Source organism: Lissotriton vulgaris, chromosome 6, assembly GCF_964263255.1.
Source record: "Lissotriton vulgaris chromosome 6, aLisVul1.2, whole genome shotgun sequence".
Taxonomy (NCBI): Eukaryota; Metazoa; Chordata; class Amphibia; order Caudata; family Salamandridae; genus Lissotriton; species Lissotriton vulgaris.
The window spans coordinates 820,320,367-820,342,161 of record NC_141694.1 but is presented as its reverse complement, the minus strand read 5'-3'; the positions used below and the strand labels follow the sequence as shown (position 1 = coordinate 820,342,161).

At 44.1% G+C, this 21,795-nt stretch overlaps 1 protein-coding gene across 3 annotated transcripts in view; it reads right to left on the bottom strand.

The window, feature by feature from the left end:
• CEP170 (centrosomal protein 170) overlaps positions 1–21,795 on the bottom strand; it is a 598,101-nt gene that overhangs the window by 210,825 nt on the left and 365,481 nt on the right. For 2 of the 3 annotated variants that reach the window (XM_086926848.1, XM_086926849.1), the window contains exon 10: positions 9,759–9,911. The exons of the other annotated variant lie outside the window; for it this stretch is intronic. In XM_086926848.1, the coding sequence (XP_086782974.1) occupies positions 9,759–9,911 (153 nt within the window). The remainder of the gene's footprint in view (positions 1–9,758; positions 9,912–21,795) is intronic. 3 annotated transcript variants of the gene reach the window in all.

Genomic DNA, 21,795 nt, shown 5'->3' with positions numbered 1-21,795 from the left:
GCAGGACGGGGAAGTATGCGTTTTGCAAGTGCAACGCTACCATGCAGTCTCCTGGGTCCAGGGCAGACACACCTTGAGCATGGGTGATATAATAAAGGTCTCCTTTTTCAGGACGAAATTCAGATGGCGCAGGCCTCCGTCCTTCTTGGGCACCAGAAAGTAGCAATCACAACCTACTTCTGATGCCGGCAGACTCTATATGGCTCCCTTGGCCAAAAGATCCGCCCCTTCCTGGCAGAGTATGGAGATATGATCTTTATCAGCCTGTCGTAAGTGGGAGGAGGAATAATCATGAAGGGAAGAGAGTAGTCCCTTTGGACAATCTGGAGAATCAAAAGTTTGGATGTTATCGACCTCCTGTGGCACAAGTGGTGGCATATCCTGACTCCCACTGGGTGCCCATGATGGTCAGAGGGAAAACAAAAGAGGCTTTATTGTCACTGACATTTGGGTGAGTGGTGGACTGGCCCGACCACTGGCTTCTTGAACCACAGTGTCTGTGGGTACCACGTCTTCGGCCACGCAGGGACTGGGTAGCTTGTTTGCTGTGGTGGCTGGGCAGGTAGAGACGCGGCTGGAAGATTCTTCTGTGGTCACGAATGGAGCAAAAGGCAGACTGGGGTTGCCAGAGACCATGGAAAGTCCCAAGGACCTGGCTGTAGCTATGCTGTCCACCTTGTCTCCGAAGAGACGGAAGCTATCAAAGGGCATGTCCATGAACGAGAACTGGACATCCTCCTAAAATCCAGACGTTCTTAAGTAGGAGTGGTGCCTAAGGACCACCGACAATGAAACTGCTCTGCCTAGTGAGTTAGTTGTATCCAGGCCACAGCATATGGTAACCTAGCAACAGCTTGGGAGAGTATGGCTCGAGCTACTACGAGACCATAGGCAGAACTTGCCCAACAGAGTCCTCAGCGAGTGGACGTATCGGCCCAAAAGTTACGTGGTGTTAAACGACCAAAATGCCAGGGTGGTGGAAGAAAACTTCTTCATTCCCAAGGTATATAGCCTCTTGCATTCCCAGGCCAGTGGAGTGGTAGGGAAGGCGCCAGGATTTAATTTGGAAGTGGAGGCTTGCCAACAAAGCTCTCCAGGTTGGGGTGAGGAAGTTGGGGTGCACTGGGATGGGGCGATGGCAGCGGGTAATTGTCAATGGGCAATTGTCTAATTTACAGGAGCCCCTGTGCAGGGCTTGGACCAGGACCCAAGTAGGACGTCCGTGAGGGCTACCTTAAAAAGGAGAAGCCGTTCGGAAGGGGTGACTACCGGCTGAAGCACCTCAGTCAAGACGTTCATCTTGACAGCAATGGAGGGAAGCTAAAGGTCCAAGACCTCGGCCAGCCTCCTCACCATCATTGCAAGTGAGGCTGCTCCCTCCTCAGTAACTGTGGTAAGAGAAGAGACCAAGTCTGTATCTGGGGAGAAGACCAGTTCACTGGCATCTGCCAAATCCTCACACAAGTTGTCCCCATTGGGGTCTGAGGGCTTGTATTCTAAAGGTTATAGGGACCCCTACCCCGTTGGAATAGGTCTCAAGCTCTGGTATGGATGGAATGCCTCCAGTCGGTGCTGGTGATGGCGTCAGATGACGCTAGGGACTCAGGCAGTGGGGCCGGTGCCAAGAAAGGTTGAGGTGTCCACGGATCCAAGGGGCCCAACTAGTACCAACACCGAATATGCAGGCGGAAAACCGTGTGGCCCTCTCCGAAACCTGCAGGGCCCAAGGGCATGCCAGCGGGGACAGGCCACCTAAATTCAGGGATGCGTAGAGACAGCTTAGACGCAGGGTCAACCGCTAAGCCAGGCCGCGAACACTGACGTTCCCTCGGCTCGTCGGATGACTTTGTCTGGCGGGGCGAAGTTGAAGACCTCTTCGCTTTCTTCTTGTTTTTTGTGGGCCTGACCCGGACGGCTTCGACTGAGACTATGATCGATGGCTCATTGACCAATCCCAAGACCTTCTTCTTGAGCGGGATTGAGACCATCTTGATGGTGAAAGTCGACCAGCATGTAGCTTGAGGGACAGCTTACTCAAGGCTTTGGGGTGTATGGCACAACATTCAACACAGGCCTTGCTGTTGTGGTCGCGTTCGAGACACCAGAGGCAGATACGGTGTTTATACGTCATCAACATTTGCCAATGACAGGCGCTTGAGGGCTTAAAATGGGCCCCCCTTGCAGACTTCTCTGCCACGTCAGGAGACACGGTCTTAAAAAAATCTTCAACAAAAGATCGAAAATGGTCAGTCAAAAAGTGATCTGCGCTGACTGGCATGGAAAGAAAAGAACTGACGTCAGCATGGGTTGGCGCCTATATAGGCACTGCGCACGTCATTTCCGGGGTCGGCGACTCCAGGTAGAGCCAAATGATGTCACCTATCGGCGTGCAGGGGTACTGCTCATGAAAACATTTCAGGATCCAGTCTGATGCCTGGGAATAATTCTAGGGTAAGGAATCTGCAGCTAGAAGTCTTTATCAGATATCAGAAGTTACCAGGCAAACTGAGATTACAAATAATGCAGAAATAGCACACCAGCGCCATTTTGTCCCTCCATCCAGACATTTCAGTTAAAAATGTTGTCAAAATGTGGAAAATTTGCTGAAAAAGAATAAAAAAGTGTAGCGCATTAAGACCAATTCCTTTGGTTATTCCCCATTCCACAACTTGCATTAGCTCTGTATTTCTGCATTCTGCAATTACTAATACCCCTATAGTAATCAGTAAATTCTGGGTGCCAAATTACCACATTGGTAAAACCTGATGCGTGTGTAACGAGTAATTACTGTTTTCGTCTTTAAAGGAATCTACTCGCAACAGCAAGAACTATAAAAGCGAGCATCTAGGTTCAGTGGGGAAAATCAAAAGTTGAGAAACTATGCAAACCAGCACTGCTAAAGGAAACAGGTTTGATATTCCTCTAGTGCAAACACTCATCTAGGCACACATTCAAATTGATCACACACTTAAACATGCGCAAATTCATACAGATCATGTGCTCAGTTTAGCACAGCAATAGACACCCATTGCACAGACTCCCAGACATATCTCCATTCATGTACAAAGAGCATCAGATTTACAAATACATACTTCAAAAGCAGAACAAGGCTCAAAGCTATAGAGTTGCCTAAGCATTTGCCACATTTGGCAACAACACATCCATGTCATAGTATTCACATATCTTGCTCTACAACAAAACACTAGGCAACTCTGACACCTTCATGCATACAAAAAGCATCCAAGCCTTATAGTGGGCAGCGCTAGTTACCTCGAAGGTATATTCAATCAGGTTAGACAACAAATTCCGCCGTACACACCACCCAGATATAGTGGTCTTTCCCGCTTAGCAACAGTTATAAACTATCAGCACTCGAAATATCAGCTACCATTAAGTTAATCCAAATGTATCTCAATCATATGTGTCAAAAAAGACTTCCACATAATGGGAAAATATGACTCGAAACATAACAGCGATCTGTAGCAGAGCAATGGATAACCGCATAACCCAGAAAAATGAAACAAAAGGCAAGTAATGTGGCACACACATCTATAACCATAATGCTCCAACACATCTATATCAAGATCTATCTGGCCACAATACAATATAATCCATCAATAAACAATACATTAATCTAGTCTAACCTCATCAACACATATTCAATACCACTGCTCTCTAAACAATAGGAAACACGCCTGGAATGCAACATGTATCTCAGAATCATAATAGGAGCCCTGATACTAATAGCACTGAGGGCCTATTTAAGAAAAAGCATTTGCAATGCAATTGGTCTAGCATTTGAGAGAATCAGAGCTAAAAGCGTTTTAAATCTCATTGTCTTTTACCCACTTGTTTTGATTTGGAATGGAGTGGATGTATGTGGTTTAGAGTGGAATTAAGTGGGCTGATTTAGAATTGTTAGTAGTGGAATTGTGTAGTGTATTTGTGTAGTGTAATTATGTGGCATGGTGAACAGATAAGAGTGATAGCTGCACAGAATGGGTGGAAAGGAAGATAGAGAGGGATAGGTCATTTGTGCACAAAGTGGTGAATGAACTACGGGCAGATCATCAAACAGAGTGTGTGAGAAAGAGGAGGAGAGTAGGATACAGATACATAAAGACTATGTATGCAGAAGACACCCCAAAAATTGGAGCATGCGTTTGAGGGACAGAATCTTGAAAAAGCACAAGAAAAAAACTTTGCTGGAAGAGTTGAAGTGAACCAATATGAGAGAGGTGAGAGGAGTGCTTCAGAAAGCAAGATAGGGGTGTGAGAGAGAATGCGACAGAGAGAGGAACGAGTGGGAGGGACACCCAGACGAGTGGGGAAGAGGCGAGAGGTGAAACCGTGCATAGTTTGAGAAGGCACAGGAAGGTAGCAGTATAGCAGGCAATATAGATAGGAGAAAGTGAGTGTGAGGAAGGATGAGAGAGGGCAGTGGAAGTGCAAGTTGAACGGGAGCAGTGGGAGTGTGAGGGAGAAATGAGGAGAGCAGTGGGTGTGTGGGAAAGAGTTGATAGGGCTAGTGGAAGTGCGATGCAGAGATGGGTTGCATTGGAATTGTTTATTGTGTCGTGTGGAGTTGTGTAGTGGAAATATGTGAAATGATGTTATGTGGAATTATGTGAAAAGTAATTAAATGGTATTAATTGTAGTGGAATTATGTAGAGTGAGATTGTATGTTATGGAGTTAATTATTGTGTGTTGTGGAGTGGCATGTTGTGGAGTTGAATATTGTGGTGTGCAGTGAAATTTTGTAGCATGTTTTTGAGATCTGTGGTGTGTATTGGAGGTATTTGGTGTGTTGCGGAATTGTGTTGCGCAGTTGAAATATGCAGTTTAGTGTAGAATTATGTGGTGTGTATTGGATTGCCTCTGTGATTCATTGTTCCTTCTCCTTAAACATAAATTGTGTTGAAAGGGCCGCATTTTACATTACAGCCCCTTGTTTGTGCGGAAGAACAAATTAAAAGAATGCATTTATTGCCAGCCATATTTGCGCGTACCTTGTTTCTAAAGGTAGTTGCTTCAACTTTCCAGAGCCAAGCTTGAAATTAGGCTTTTTTTGTTTTTGGTTTTATGCCTTTCTCGTAATATGTTTCCACGGGTGAAGTGGTTGCTTTCGTTGATGAGTGCATGTGGTATATGTGCATGTGGGATTTGTTTTTGGATGTGTGGTATGTGGTCAGTTGGTGTGGTAACTTTGTGTACAGTGGATGGTGGTGAGGGATTTAGTACATTATAAGTATGGAGAGTGATGTGCCGCAGATAGGGGAGGATGCCCCAGTGTGCCAGTCTGTGTTTGTGGTGGATCTGTGCACTTTCCTGTGGTTGGTGTTTTGAGGGTTGGCAAAGATCAGAGTGTAGTACTGTATGTTAGACAGTTTATTGACTATCCCATGAGAGGAGAACCCATAGAGTGAGGGCTCCCAGTCCCCCTAAGAACTAGGCCAGCCTCTGAGGCCCAAGGAGGGTAGGCTAGGGGGCTGGTCCCTCGTATATTACCTTGTCCCCTTATGGAGCTCTTGTCATTCACTCCTCCTGCCTTTCATGGCCCTTGTCACAAGCTAAAGCATGAAATGATCAGAGGAGTTGTACGGGGTCAGGACAGGCTTTGATGTGGTAATGGCGCAGCTGATGACACATCTGTGAGAGACGATGGACCTTAAAGAGCTGTTCACAGCCCATTAAATGCTTGTTTGTTGGTCACGAGCAGTATGTGGAAACGGGCAGCTGGTTTCTGCCCATCTTGTGCTACCACACCTCCAGACCAATCTGCTCCTTTTGTTTGCCTCCTGCCTGAAAGATGACAGGTGGGAGGTTTACATGAGCGCCGGGGATATTACAGCCATTTCCCTTCCTGTCCTCCCTGCTGGTAGTGCTGCTGCACCACCAGCGCTATCCAGACTCCCCACTGTCCCCCTTTCTTCCCCTTGAGACAGGCCTCAGCACATAGAGCACCAAGAAACACCATAAAGGGGCAAAAAGGCAAAAGGAACAATCAATGCCACATAATGGCGTCATTAACAGCCAATTCATAGCACAGAGCTTTATTGGCATGACAAATCTAAACTTTAATGTCTGGGACAACAGCGAAGCACTCTTGCTGCTTGTCTGCATAGGTCCAGTTGGGCACATGCTGCTGCAGTGCCAAAGGACGAAATGAGGCCTAATGGTCAGAAGCTCGGTCTCTGGAATGGAGAGATCTGGGCTGTAATCGGGACGTCCTCACTAATAGAACATGTGATTCTGGGTAGATCCATTTATCTACCTGTACTTTATTTCCCCTACCTAGTAAACTGAGTCAGATCTGTTAACTAGTGACATATTAATCCCCTGTATAAACAATCCTCTCCATTCCCTTCTGCATTGCCTGTCTTTCTAAAGAAGCCAACAAGATACCTCAGTGAGTTAAGTGCTTGCTCATTAGATCTGCGTGTGCTGTACAATCACCTGCTCAATATTCAACAGGTATGGCTCAGCCTATAGTCATTCAGAGCATGATATACCGAATGCCATTTATACGTGCAATTCAATCACTTGATAGTTACAGTACTGTGACACTGTTAACTGAAGTGTAGAGCTCTAATTATAACAAAATCAATGTTGTAAGGTGCACTTTCTCTCATTCATTTTCAAACACACACAATGTCAAATAAAATGTATAGAACTGACCTACAGGCACGGTTGGCAGAGTTGAGGCCTCTGTGTGGCTGAAGCAGGGCTGGGAAGCAGGCTCTGCCCCGAAGTTCGCTTCAGGCAAGAGGCCGTCTACTCCCTCCCACTCTGCCAAGATTGACAGCCCTGTTTACAAGGCATCTAAAAACAAGAGCTTGTCAGTCTGGAAGTTAGCGCAGTAATAAAATGCACTCTCCTGGAGTCCTCAGTAGGGGGGATGTGGGGTAACATATAGAGCTGCCAACTTGGGGAACTGGGGAAAAGGGTTAGAGTTCAGACCGTCTCTCCGGTGTCTACTATATATAAAAAAGTAGCAATAGTGATTTGAAACAGAATTCAACAAAATTTCAAATATCTAAATGCTGATCCAGCAATGGTTGAACTCCTTTCAAATTACGTGTACAGGAAGTGTACAGGATCGGGTGAATGTACCATCGGTGAAAAGAAAAGCCCACATTAAAAAACAAGCATGGCAAATGAAGTGACCGGGAACCTTTCAGCATGCAACAAATCAACAAAACTCGAACAAGCAGAGGCAGGCCGAGAAACAGTGCTCAAAGTACCCTTAAAATAACATGAAGAGTAAGAGCACATGTAACAGGGGCAGTTCTCATGGAAGGTTACAAGAGTAGAAAAGGAAGGACTACTATGCATATTAACCAGCAAAAGCAGTCGTTTAGGAAGGACAGTAAAAGGAGCCCATTAAAAATAGGGGTGGTGCTTAACCTCTTCAGTGCGGCGCGAATTTTCGCGCTGTGCTGAAGGTTCTATTGAGCGGGCGGGGCCATGACGGAGTGGTTCCGTCATTAGCACAGCTCAACCGGCGTTCATGACGGAACCACTCCGTCATGAGCACCGAAGGGGTTAAGGGCCATCTTTTAGATACAGCAGTCTCGAAGAGACAGAGCATGCGCTGCCTAGGGAGACCTAAAAACATTGGAAGTGTTACATAAATGGCCAAAACATACCATTTCACAGGCACAAGGAGTCTCATGAAATACGTTTTTCAATGATTCATCAAGAAGAAATTATGAACTTTACTGAAACGTAATACTTGCTGCAGTTAGTCAGTGAATAAAACTGAAATGCACTAAGACTTCCATGGGTTAAGGTCTTACTTCAATGATTTTGTCAGGGTGCTATTTCTACCATCACCACCAATAAAAACAGCAGATGCACATCAGTTTGGTTACTTATCTAAAGACAAGATCTGAATGTCTTCCAAGTGCCTCAGAAGTCACAGGGTTTGCGGTCTTTCGGATGAATAAAACATCTTCCACTTTGAAGGGAAAAAAGTTAAAGTGAACCATACTCTAATATAGAAATCCCACACTATTAGTGTTACTCATATGCATCGAAATATGCAATTTTAACACATTAAAAAAGGACTTCATGTCAATCTCTGAAATGAGTACCTTTGTGAAAGTCAATTTTACTTTTCACAATGGGCCTACAGTCACTTCAACTATTCCTTAGCGGTTACAGAAGATTTCACCAGCTGACCTGGAATGGTACCAAAAATGCTGATTGGGATGACACTTCGACTTGAACACAGGCACAATATCTTGAAGTATAATTCTCAGTTATGATAACTTGTAGAAATTCCATCAGTCAGAGTAAGAACGGCGTTTGTATGTTTTGCCCACTACTCAGAATTCATGAAACACAGACAACCACAAGTGTCATTTCTCAGGACTAGGATTTTTCTGTTCATCCCAAATAAATGAGTTTCTAAGCAATTTAAGGAAAAGAACACAGGTTTTAGTGCTACGCAAACCATATAGACTGACAAAGTCAAAACAAAAAGGCCAAACATTTCTATAACCACTTGAAACAAATCTCTCTCGTCATGATTTTTCTATTCAGATGCACTACAGTCAACCAACAAATAGTCAGGCTACCAAAACTATCAACAAACTAACAGAAGTACAATCTTTCAAAACACCATTGGCATCACCTTAAAGCTTTTGGCCCTCAAAACACTTGCGATTGTGGCATATGCCATGGAGATAAAGAATACTCAACTTGATTATAAGTTTGCGTAAATATTGACGAGTTATGTAAACCCATGTTTAAATGTTTTTCAAATGTTTGTTATGTGCTCAGCTCGTATGCCGTCTGCTTTCAAACAAAAAAAGTTGTAATTTTTGGGAAAGATGACAACTTCAGGATGTTTATTTTGCTAAGTTTATTGCCTATCAAACAGCTGATTTAGAAACAAAGTTTTTTCAGACTGGCCCCATTAATGTGGACCTTGTTAGGATGACAATGTTCACAATTAAATGACTGTCTTTGAAGAGACTGCTGTTTCCAGCCAGCAGTTTGTTTTAGACTAGGGGTCCTGCAATACCACTTTCTATAGAAAAATCATGCATAGGTTCAATATAGTGTGTGAGATAAAAGTATTCTCCTCCTCTTTGACATGCTTTCTTCCAACCCATCGGAGCTGTTCATTTGGCAGCAATGCACCAAGATTCAAGCGTCCCATCACAATTTAGGAGTTGCCGTTAATTTAAAGAAGACTGTATGCGGCACTGGTTAAGAGGTTTGCATTTTCTCTTGTTTAATAAGAGTGGAAGATGAAGGAGTCAAATGACATAGCATTACAGAAAATATTACCTAGGTTTTAAGAGCAAACACAATAGTCCTTAACACGAATGATCACTTAAGACTTAAATATGTGTTTGGTTTGTGAGCATTCAACACACAGAAAAACACAATTTTATATATAGTGCTTAAGAGAAATCTGTACTGTACTTCAGTGATACTGTAAGAGAAACAGAACTTGTGTTTTCGTTTTGAGGTCTGATCAGACAAAGCAACATCCCCACTCTTCAACTCGCATTTTTGTCACTATAGACACACCATCCACTAATTTATATCAGAAGCTATCAACTTAGATGCATGTCTCTAATAAGGTCAAATGGAAACCTCCTCAATTTACTGAACAGATAGGATCAGCTTTATTTAAAATAAACAGGAGTTTATTAGGCTAGGTAAGTCTCGTAGACGCAGAGGTTCATCATTGGTTTTTTCATAATAAAAATAAAACATTATATCCATCAAATAAAGTCTACCTCTGAGTCAAGATATCCAGCTGTACCCTGCTGTAGCCTGTCCCCTTCAAACAATGCTGAAGAGGAATTTACAGTCCAATCTTTAAACACTTGGTTTTGATCTTCCTTCATAACAGGATTACAATAATTGCGGCTGCTGTCCACGCCAAAGACCTGAAAACATAGCAAATCATCATAAAAATTAACCTGATTCCTTCCAGGAAAAAATATCATTCATGTAATAATTTGAAGCATCTGCACTATCAAAATACTACAAAAAGACAGCCCCATGTAGCTTTCTCCAAGTGGTCTCAATCAGGGCACCACTTTGTCTAATACATTATGGTTTTTGCAAAGTACCCTTTAAGTAGTAAATACAACTGAGGACAGTTTAGAAAACCATTTAAGAATTTCTCTGAAATCTAAACCAGAGAACTGATCATTTACAAAGTTTTAATTAAGGCCATTAATACGTGAGCCTTGAGATTAATAAAATCTGAAACTGTTGTAATTCCAGGAATCGGTGCAGGTGCCAAGTTCAGGCATGCTTTTCCCAGGAATGCCCCATTTCACAAAAATGGCAGGCTATCTGTGGACATAAATGCACTTTGCAGGGTAAAATCCTACGAATCCTTAGTCTGTGAATCAGTGTGTGAAATCTTCATTGCAAACTGTGTTATGTGAACCTGAGGTACCAAAAACTTCGTGAATCAGATATTCTAAAATGTTTACTCTAACTCTCATGCAAAATGAAATTTTGTTGCACCCTGCAACGGACAGATAAACTAATGAGCTAATAATGTGACAAATTATACTGTAATTTAAAGAAAATAATCACAACCGTAATAATAAATCCATCCAGCCACACACCCTGCATAAATAGAAAAGTTATTTTTTTTATAGCTGGCTTTGGTAGAGACAGGTTAGAACCAGCTTTTTCATATAGTACACATCTCACAATATAGTGATTTATTACCTTCCATAAGAAGAGAATAGACCAAAATTAAAGATATTAAATAAAAATATTTACTATCATTACAGCAGCATACACCTAACAAAATAAAAACAAAATTCGACCTTGTTGTGACTTTACTTAAAAAACGTTTGGCAGTAGAGTTCCTAAAACCAGGTATGTAAAGTTTTCATGTCTGATCATTTGTGACAAAGACTTCCTCTTCTGTGGTAGACGACTTCAACTATTCACTTCATAAGTCAATCACTATTTAATACACTATTAGAATCTTTTTCTATGAATATTTTATGTGGAAATGTAACTGACCGGGTTATGGATTCAGCTACTATGTTGTTATTTTAGTGGACATTATTGTGCTGCATTGGCTATAGAGAGGCAAGATTTTTAGATTGTGTGCTGTGATAAACAATATAATGTTTACTTTCTATAAGTTACGAGAGCATGAAACCAGACAAATTACTGGTCACTTAAATTACCTTCTTTCTAATGGATTTACAGCTCTACCTAGAAATACAACAGTTTTACAATGATACCAATAATGTTGCAACCGATTGCAAATACTGATATTATTCATATCAAGTACAGTTTCAAAGACCAAGTAACCATGTACATTCAACTCGATTTAAACTAAATTAGTACTTTATAAATCAAACTGTGATTAAGGATGTCTCTTGCAGGCACTTTCTTTACTTTACTGATATTAATGTAACTCTCTTCCCTAGTGCTCTCAGTTGGTTCAGCCCATCTCTTCTGTCTCATACACTCTATTTCAGTGACACCCTTATCAGTTTGTCATAACACCTTTACAGGGATGTGGAATTCCTATAGCCCGACGCCCAGGACATATTGTTTGGGGTCAAGGGCAACACACTTTTATGTGCATTTTGTCCTTGGGACAAGAAGGCTCAACCCCCTGCAGCACAAACCCTTGGCTGTCAGTTTGCAGTACCATTATGGATTAGGGAAGGGCACTGTCTACAGTTAATGTAATGTTTTTGTTCATATGTTAATGCTGTTCAAACCTGTATTTATGGTTCATTAATTGACAGCCTTTATTATTAGGGTGAGCGCTCTAAATAAACATTGTAAGCTCTCACTGCACTACTGACAGTGGTTCAGGTATAAAAATGCGTTCACATGTTTTCAAAGTTTGGCACTATGAGGCTATGTAGAATGCTTGCAGAATGCTCTCTGATTTGATGCAATAATTTGCGGAAGCTTGAAAGCAAGATTCCCCTAGGGGATTATATTTCACAAACATGTGCTGATGGTTTTCTAAGACGGGTTCGTATAGCCTCTTGCACACCAAGCACAACCGATTTACATATCAAGCACATACAGTGGAACCACACGTATATTCACATAAAGCAAGACAAGAGAGATAAAAATATTGACTACTTGAGGTAATAGACAATGTATCATAAAGGCTAGTGACTGGTAGGGGCAAATTGGTACTCTAAGATCAATCCACTCTTTAGTATCCAAGACAGCAAATCTACTCTCATGAGTTTTATACTCAATTCCAAGAAAGCATGAACAGAAGCTAATCATCTGAACAAAGAGAAGCTCTTACTGATATCAGGTTAATTATTGTGCATTTTTATACACTTCTGGTTAAAATTGTAAAGGCCACGCCAGTGATGAATTTGCTTCTTAACGGGAAGCCCATGGGTGCTTCTACGATATCCAGATTGGTACTTCTGAAGGAGATATAAATATTCTTCACTTTCTGTATTCGGTCTAATATTTGTTAGGAGATGAATTTATACAACGCATTACTAAATCAAGCCCTGAAATAACCACCACATGGCAGCTTTCCTTAGATAAGAAATATAACACCTTTTTTATAGAGTTGCCTCTGAAACAGAGGCAATTTTAAAATAGGACCAAACCATGGGTTCAAACTCATTTAGAAACAAAAACACACACACAAGATCCAAAGGCATTTTTACCTACTTTTCTTCAGGTAAGTAGAACCAAAATAACGGGAGCCAAAGAAGTGAAACAAGTGAAGTCAGAAGAAATCACATATGAATGTTAAAAAAAGAGCAACAATGAACAATAATGGGAAAACCCCTCTTCGGCTTAGTAATCTTCACCTTTCAACTTTTTGTATTAATTTAGCTATGCTAAAAGAGAAGCATTTACGACAAGCATTAACAAATATAATGGGTAAGGTTGCATTATACTTCTGTACTTTAGAGCCGCAAGTTTGTGGTAAGCCTGTGAGAACAACTGACAGCAAGAATACATTTACTGTGGAAATCAGGATACACATGTTGCACTGTGGATTTATAATACTTCTGACGCACTGTTGAGCAGTATTGGTACAGTACTGATGCTTTGATCTGGTAGCCACAGGTGGTGTAGGACTGTAGTATAATAGTACTAAATTGTAACTAGGGCAGTGTTGTGATATGGCTTGGGTTCTATACCGCAAAATGTGTCAATTCGAACTGATAGTATTTTATTTGTAGCGTTGTTGCAATGTCATATCGTAAATGTAGTTTTGTTGTTGTGGTGTTTGATCATGATGTAGTAGTGTTTGAGTTGTGAAGTTGTCAAAGTGTAAATTTTGTAGTTGCAATACTATTGTAATAGAGTTACAGCGGTGTAGAGTTTTCGTGGTGCAGTTTCAGTATTGTTGCATCATTGATTTAGTGTAGTTGCATTTTTTTAATATATATATTTTTATTTGCATTTTTAACCAATAAAAAAACAACTGGCATGTCACAAGTAGTCATCCACGCGCCCGAATACGCCCACCCCCCCACCCACAACCCACATTATCATCTCCATGTCAAACAACCAAACGAAATCCAGCTCTGTCATAAGTGAGGCTTTTGATAGTCCTCTTTCTCCCCTGCAGAAGCTCCCCCATGGTCTAAGGCACATGTCCACCCACACACCATCACGGAGCACCGCATAATTCAAGAGGACCCACATTGTGTTAATCAGTTCCCAGACCCCCATCCAGACCATGGTACCTTCTCCATTTCCCCCATACTCTACGGAATTTCCGGGGGCACCCTCTCGCTTTGTATGTAACCCTTTCTGCCGCCCTCTACATATCCATAACCCTCTTCCATTCTCCTAATTGAGGGGGAGATGACGCCCCCCGCCCGTGCCACGTCTCTCTTTGCTACCCTTAAGGCCAACAGTGCGAAGATCAGGTGTGGGTGGCTCAGGTCTATATCATTGGTTATCCCCAGTAGTATGAATTTAGTTTCCAGAGGAAGTGTGGCCTCTAGCACCTTACTCATCTCTCCCAATACTTGTGTCCAGTAAGTGTGGATGGTGGGGCAGTCCCAGATGATATGATAGAAGTCCCCCTGCGGGTGTCTACAACGGAGACAATTTGAATCACTGGCCCGGCCCATTCGGTGTAGTGAAACCCTATCACAACACATCCTGTGTAGTATCTTGTATCGGATGATTCGGAGGCGGGATTTAATCGCCACTTCTCTATGGTGCATCAGGGCAGCCTCCCAATCTACTGTGTCCATCGTGCCCAGGTTCTGTTCCCAAGTTTCTCTCAGTTTCTTAAGTCTATCTGGCATGTTATTGTTCAGATTCCTATACGTAAAAGATACTATGAATAAATGAATGAAATTATTTGTAGAGCGCACGATGGCCAAAACGGCTTCCTGGCGCTGAGAGCTCTAAAGAACAGAACAGACAGGGCCAGGAGGATTAGCGGGGGTAGGCCAGGGCAAACAGAAAAGTTTTGAGCGCTTTATGGAAGTGTGAAAAAATAGGGATGGAACGCATAGAGAGAGGAAGGGAGTTCCAGAACCGGGGTGCAAGAACAGCGATAGACAGAGGTTGCACACCTCGTGTAGGTCCTTGTGTGGGAACTTAGCACCACACTTTGGACATTTTTTGAATGGAGTCCTTTCCATGGACCCCGGGCTTGACTGCGTCGAAAAAGGCCTCCTGTTCTTCGACGTAGATTCAAGTTTTTCTCTTCGATCTTTTATTTGCAACGCGTCGGAATGGAAAATGAACGCGTTCGATAACAATACCGTCGAATTGGAAAGGGAATACGCGTCGATAAATCACTTTCTTCTGAAGTTGATCTGGAGCATCTCGATCCTCATCCGAACCCGATGGCGGAAAAAAACAATCTAAGGATGGAGCCGATGCCCATGCGCACTACCAACCAAGGGAGGAGTCACCAAGATACAAAAGACTCTCCAAGAGAAAAACAAAGTGCAATCATCCGAGCCCAACACCAGATGGCGATCTATTCATAATGTACCATCTGCAGCCCATATGCCTCGAACATCTAGTTCCACCAGTGCGAGATTTGTGGAAACGGGGGACAGTGAAGAGGGCCGAAGAAGATGAACGGAGAGTGCGGGCAGGGGTGTGAAGGGAAATCAGAGAATTGATAAAAGCTGGTGCAGAGTGATCAAGGGCCCGATAAACAAGGCACCCTAGCTTGAACAAAGATCTCTGCAAAATGGGTAACCAGTGGAGGGATTTGAGGACAGGAGTGATGTGATGAGTTTTGGGCAAGTGAAAAATGAGACGGGCAGCCTGATTTTGGATAGCTTGAAGGCGGCGGGTTTCGTAGGCAGGAATGCCTGCGAACAAGCTATTGCCATAATCAAGGCGGGAAGTGATGAGGGCAGAAATAATGATTTTGAGAGAGTCAAGAGAAAAGAAGCGGGAGATTTTCCGGATCATCCGGAGGGAAAGGAAGCAGGAGGACACCACGGCACTGACCTGGCCGTGCATGGACAGGTCCTGACTGACCTTAATGCCCAGTGTTTTGACGGAGGGAACCGGGGTGGGAGGGGGGCCAAGAATAGGGGGCCAGAAAGCAGGGGACCAAGGGCTGGATGAGCCGCCAGTCAGGACAAGCACAGTCTTATCTGGATTGAGCTTGAGGTGGTTGGCGCTCATCCACCCAGAAATGAAGACCATGGTGGAGTGGAAGAAAGATAGGGAGTGAGAAGAGGAAGAAAGATCAAAGACGAGCTGGAGGTCATCTGCGTAGTTATACACAGAGACCCCCAGCTCAAGGAGGGAAGAGATAAGTGGATGGATGTAGAGATTGAAGAGGAGGGGAGAAAGGGAGGAACCTTGGGGAACCCCACAGGGCACCGGGAGGGTGAGAGCGGAAAAGCCAGGGAGGTGAACAGCTTGAGAACGTCCTGTCAAAAAGGACGTGATCCAAGAAAGGGCAGGGCCTCGTATGCCCGCTGCGCTGACACGGTCCAAAAGAATGTTATGGTCGACCGTGTCAAACGCAGCGGACAGGTCGAGGAGAATCAAAGCTTGGGGAGAGTTGACGTCGGCCTTGGCTTTGAGCTCGTCAAGGACGGCTAGCACCACGGTTTCGGTCGAATGACCCGAGCGGAAACCTGCTTGGTGAGAAGCAAGGAGTTGGTTCTGTTCAACATAAGCAGAGAGACAGGAGGTGACGTAAGATTCCAGAATTTTAGCAAGATAGGGAAGAAGAGAGATAGGTCTGAAGTTAGAAGGGAGAGAGGGATCAAGACCAGGTTTATTAAGAATGGGGGAAACAATAGCAGATTTAAATGAAGAAGGGACCAATCCGGTGGAAAGAGAGGCATTGAGGAAGGAAAGAGGGGTAGCAGGGCAGGAAGAAAAGAGAGTTTTAAGAATGCGGGCAGGGGCACAATCAGTGGGAGAGCCAGACTTGGTTTTAGTGAGCAGAGCTAGAAAAGAGTCCAAGGAGAGGGGCGGAAAAGAGGAAAAGGAAGATTTAGGTGCAGAGGGGACAGAGTGAGGTGGAGTAAAAGGAGTAACGGAAATGTTGGATTTAATTTTTACAATCTTCTCGATAAAGAAGTTGTTTAATGAAGAGCAGAGGGCCTGGAAGGGAGTCTTGTTAGATATCTGTTCTTGCAGTAGGCGACCCTCCAGCGGGGCATATTCTGGCAGGGGAGAGGAGAGCGAACTCTCAGCTCTCCATGCATGTCGCAATTGTGCGAATTTAAAAATTTGGGTGAGGTGCAACCCATACTCTGTTGCCAGAGTCCTAAAGGGTTTAAGATCCCCCTTCACCACCACATCCCCCAAAGTAGAGATTCCGAGTCATCCCACCTTCCAAAGACCCTGAGTTTGTGAAACTCCTTCAACTAGGTACAGCTCCATATCGGCGTCTGTTATGTTGGCTGCGTGTCCATCCCAGTACCTTTGTCGCCCTATCCCATACCTCTATGGTTATTTGCGTGGCCGAGAGTAGTCGTCTCCTACCTGTGCCTCCATATAAATAAAATAAACAGGAGCGACGTGCCATGGTGTCCCTTTCTAACCTGTAGGTGGGGTGATCAGCTGGGGCATGGAACCATTCATTTATCGGTGCCAAATGCTCTGCCCAGTAGTACGCCTCAATGTCTGGCAGGGAAATCCCTCCATTATACTGGTTTCTCTGTAACGTACTTAGGGCTATCCTTGGTTGCTTCCCCAACCACAACAGGGAGCGCACTTCTGCATCTATCACCCTAAACATCTGTCTAGGAAGAGGGAAATATTTATTTTGGAGGGCATGCAAGAAGCGGGACAATGTAATCATTTTAAACATTGCAGCACGGCCAAGTATCGTGAGAGGGAGGGCTTTCCATCGTACAGAATCAGCTGCAAAGTTTGTTATGACTCGCTGAATGTTTCTTTGGCAGGAGAGGTTTCTATCCGTGGTTAAGTAGATCCCCAAGTACGTGAATCTCGTCTGCGTTGCCTGGAGAGCCGGAGGGAGAGGGGGACACGTCTCAGTTTATGGGCTATACAGGATCGATTTATGCCAGTTTATCGCATAGCTCGAGAAGGAGCCATACCTGCCCAGAAGTCAGAACAGTGCAGGGACCATAGTAGCCCGCTGAGCAACGTATAACAGGATATCGTCCGCATAGAGCGAGATCTTTTGTTCCTTTGAGTCAGTCTGTGATATTTGGAACCTCCGTATCCTTCTGTCTGTCTGACCTCACAAACCACTATTTCAATGGTGAGGGCGAATAATAGTGGGGACAGAGGGCATCCCTGTCGGGTCTCCCTTCTAATGGGGAAGTCCTCAGATAATATCCCATCTACTTTAACCCGTGCCCTGGGGTCCGCATATAGGAGTCCCACCCATTGTCTGAATTTGGGGCCGATGCCGAACTTGACCACCAAAGTCGCCTCCAAAAGAGGCCAATGTACAGCGTCCAACGCTTTTTCGGCATCTAGGGAGAGGAACATGTGTGGGTCCTCCCGTCCCTGTACCGCCATAAGCCCGTTATGGGTCCGCCGAAGATTCTGTCTGGTCGCCCTGTCTGGTAAGAAGCCTGTCTGGTCTTGATACACCAGGCCTGAGATTACTTGGCGCAAGCGGAGGATCAATATCGTTGCCAGTAGCTTAACCTCCACATTGAGGAGAGAGATTGGGTGATAGGATGCGCAATCCTCGTGTGGCTTTCCCAGTTTGTAGATGGGAATGATCGTGGCCAGCCTAAGATCTAGCAGGAGGGTACCCTCTTGGGCCGCATCCCTAAACAGCGCTAACAAGTGCACCGTCAGGAGGTCTGCCCCTTTTTTTTTTTATTCGGCTGGGAGTCCATTCGGGCCTTGGGACTTCCCAGGGCATATTCTAGTTATTGCCTCTTTAATTTCAGTGACAGATATGTCGGCTTCAAGGGCCTCCTTATCTTCACCCGCTAAAATCGGGGTTTGAATAGTAGGGAGATAAGCCAGAATCTCCTCCGGGTCACCCAAATCCCTGGCCTCATAGAAATCCTTAAAATAGGAGGCAAATGTCTGAACTATCTGTGTGTCTCCCTTCTGCGACTGTCCCTGTTGGTTCACTATGCTTTCTATCCATCGGGTGTCCATTTCCTTACGGCTGAGCCAGGCTAAGAGTTTACCAGATGTATCTCGAACATCATATAATCTATGTAGGGTCGCCTGTGCCTGCGTTATAGCCTCGTCCGTTACTAGGGCTCGATAGCGCTGTTGTGTGTCATTCAGGCGTCGGAGGACCTGTGGGTCACGCCCCGCCAGATAGCATTGTTCTAGCTCTAACATTTTGGATTTCCAAAGCATTAAGCTCCTCTTGTGCTTTCCGCTTCTCCCACGATATTCGATTTTGGGCCCTATCACAGAGCACTGTCTTGTAAGCTTCCCACACTGTAACTCCTGATTGCACTGATCCTACATTTCCACAATATACACTGTCATGTCAGCCCTAAGACCTCGCAATATCTTGGTGTTCTGCAGGTCCCAAGCAGTCAACCTCCAGTTTCCTCCTTTCGCCCTAGGCCTCCCTCCTGACCTAACCAGAAGGGGAGAATGGTCAGAGATCCCCCGTGCCAGGTATTCGCCTCACAGTCAGTCCCTGCGGCCCGCCGCGGGAGAAAGATGTAGTCCAGTCGAGAGTGCACCTTATGTGCATCCGAATAGTAAGAATAGCTTCTGGTGTCCGGGTGAAGAAGCCGCCACACGTCCATCAGACGCAATGTGTCCATAACCCTGGCCAATTGCGTAGTTGGGGAGTGGTCAATACGGTTCCCTAAGCTGTCCATGGGGACGGACATGGCGTTGTTGAAGTCACCCCCTATAATGTTTAATGTGTCTGGTGTATCTAGCAGGATATCAGCCAGTCCATGGAGATTCCTGGCCTGTAGCTTCGGGGGAGCATAGACCGAGACTATTGTGACCCTCCGTCTACCCCATGTCCCTGACACTCCCATGTATGTCCATTGGGGGTCTGTCCATGCCCGAGTCACCTTAAAAGGGGGGGGGATTTTTTAAACAGGATAGTCACCCCCCGGGAGCCCTCTGTGTATCCCGCGTGTGCTAGTACTGTATATGGTCCTCTCGCCAGAAACCCACACTTTGTACCCTGGAGGTGGGTCTCCTGCAATAGGAAACCAGCCCTCTCTTAATTTTATCTCCTAGCCCATTTACATTTCATGTGAGTATCTTATAGGGGTCTGTTACCATTCCGTCTGTGTGGGGTCTATGTTCATTCAATGGAGCCATAAGGCCATGTGGTCTGAGTATATCCCGGGAGGGGGGCAACAGGTGAGCGCGTGTATTTGAGTGACCATGTGACCGTTATGCCAATCTAACGTAAAAAAAACCCAACTATAGAACTGTTGTAACTTCCCCAACCCCTTCCTCCCCACCCCAACTCCCTCCCCCCCATGTCTAATTCCCGGCCAGTCGCTGGGGAGTGAACCCTAGGGTGGTGGAGGTTTATCGCCCTCCCTGTCCAAACTCATACCACAAGTTCCAAATCTCGCAGCAGTCCCAAAGTCTTTGAGAAAGAATTAAAAAGAGAATAAGAAGCAGAGTGAAGAGCAAAGTAGTGTAGGTGCAATGTTGAGTTTGTTAGGTATAGTGTTGTCCTCAGCCGGGAGCAAGTACTACATCAGAGAGAGCAAAGCGAGGAGACAGCGAGTCGTTCCAAAAGATACACTTTCTCACTGCACACTTCAAGGCTGCTGCAGATGCACAGTGTCAGAGGTAACAAGAAGGCATAAGAAACCTTCCACAGCTTGTGACTTAATTACATTACCTCACATATGCACAATTACTAAATATTTTGACGAATGAAAATGAAACTAGAGGCAAACCAACAATAACAAAGCTAATCCTTTTGTCTTTTGTTCCGTGAAAGTGATTCTTTTCAGTATAACTACTATACATACAACAGTTACATTATGGGGAATAGGCCCAAGTTTTCTTCACACTCAAAACAAGCAACAGAAGTGCAGGATTTCTATTTATTTATTCATCAGCACTACGAGCATCCTTACACATAGGTAATGGGCACAGATCAAACAGTAAGGACAGGCTTCTTTTCTACACACAGCAGACACAAAAGCAACGTACTAAGAGAAGTACAGGCAAAACACCGACACACACCCCGCCTCCTCTCGACCCAATAGGTACGAACTTGCACTCCAGCTCTAACACCATATACGTACAGTGCAAACAGACTCAACAGCTCCCTGATTTCAATCCATGCTACATATGAACCTTGTTTGTTACTATATTCAGCACTCCTTCCTTTTTCCACTTCAATTACTCCCCTCTGTGTTTCTTTTTAAGCCTGCCCCTTTCCTAGTCACATCATGGCATACTGTGTATTGAGCTGTGGGAGGAGGAGAAGGGGAATGCTGTAAAAGGACTCTTTAATTGCATGCCCTACTGTACCACAACAAAAAGTGCTCAGATTTTACTAGAGACAACCCCTGCAGAAAGACATTACAGACCACCCTTACTAGACACAACAGTCTCACCTCAGCACAAAGTGCTGTGGCACTTCAGGAGAAAAGGAACTTAAATGATGCACTTCTAAATCTGAGCGTCAAAATGATAATGCTCCTTTCTTACAAAAAACATGCATGTTTGTTAGAGAAAATATAAAACATAAAATATTTTGCTTACAGAGACAGAGCAGTCGTACTGTCGTAACTAACTCACAGATCAAGCAAGTTCCATTGTGCAGCCCTTCAAGGTAGATACAACCTTCTTGGTGTCAGAGGCGAAACTTCCAAGACCTAGATCAGTGGTTCTCAACCTTTTGACTTCTGGGGACTCCCGATTAATCATTACTGGAACATCACCCCCTCCCCTATCATTATTGGAGTATGAGGAGCCCCCACTGAGTCATGACTTCTTCCTGAAGCCCCAGCTTAAACATTGTCATTGAATTAAAACGCAAAACTACACCCAAAAATACTGAAAAATACATTCGAACAAATACACAATTAATGACATTTTATTTAATTTGCTAATTTCATATAAATAAAAAAAATGTAAATTGTAACTTTAGTATTAAGGTTGGAGCCTTTCTAAATTCAATTGAGGCCACTATATTCTGATGCAAGTACACTGCTCCTACAAATCAATCTGAGGATACAAATTTAATTTTTAGTCTCCAATTTCAAATTCCTTCACATTTACAGTACATTTTACAATTTTCAATTGTACATTTAGCTTCTTTTTTTATATACACGTTATTAATCTGTTAATATTATTTAATTTTCTAGTCCTCGGTCCACAGGTTGGGAGCAACTGAGCTAGGTGGTCAATTAACACTTGTTTCTTCGCTTTCAAAAGTTCCTCTTA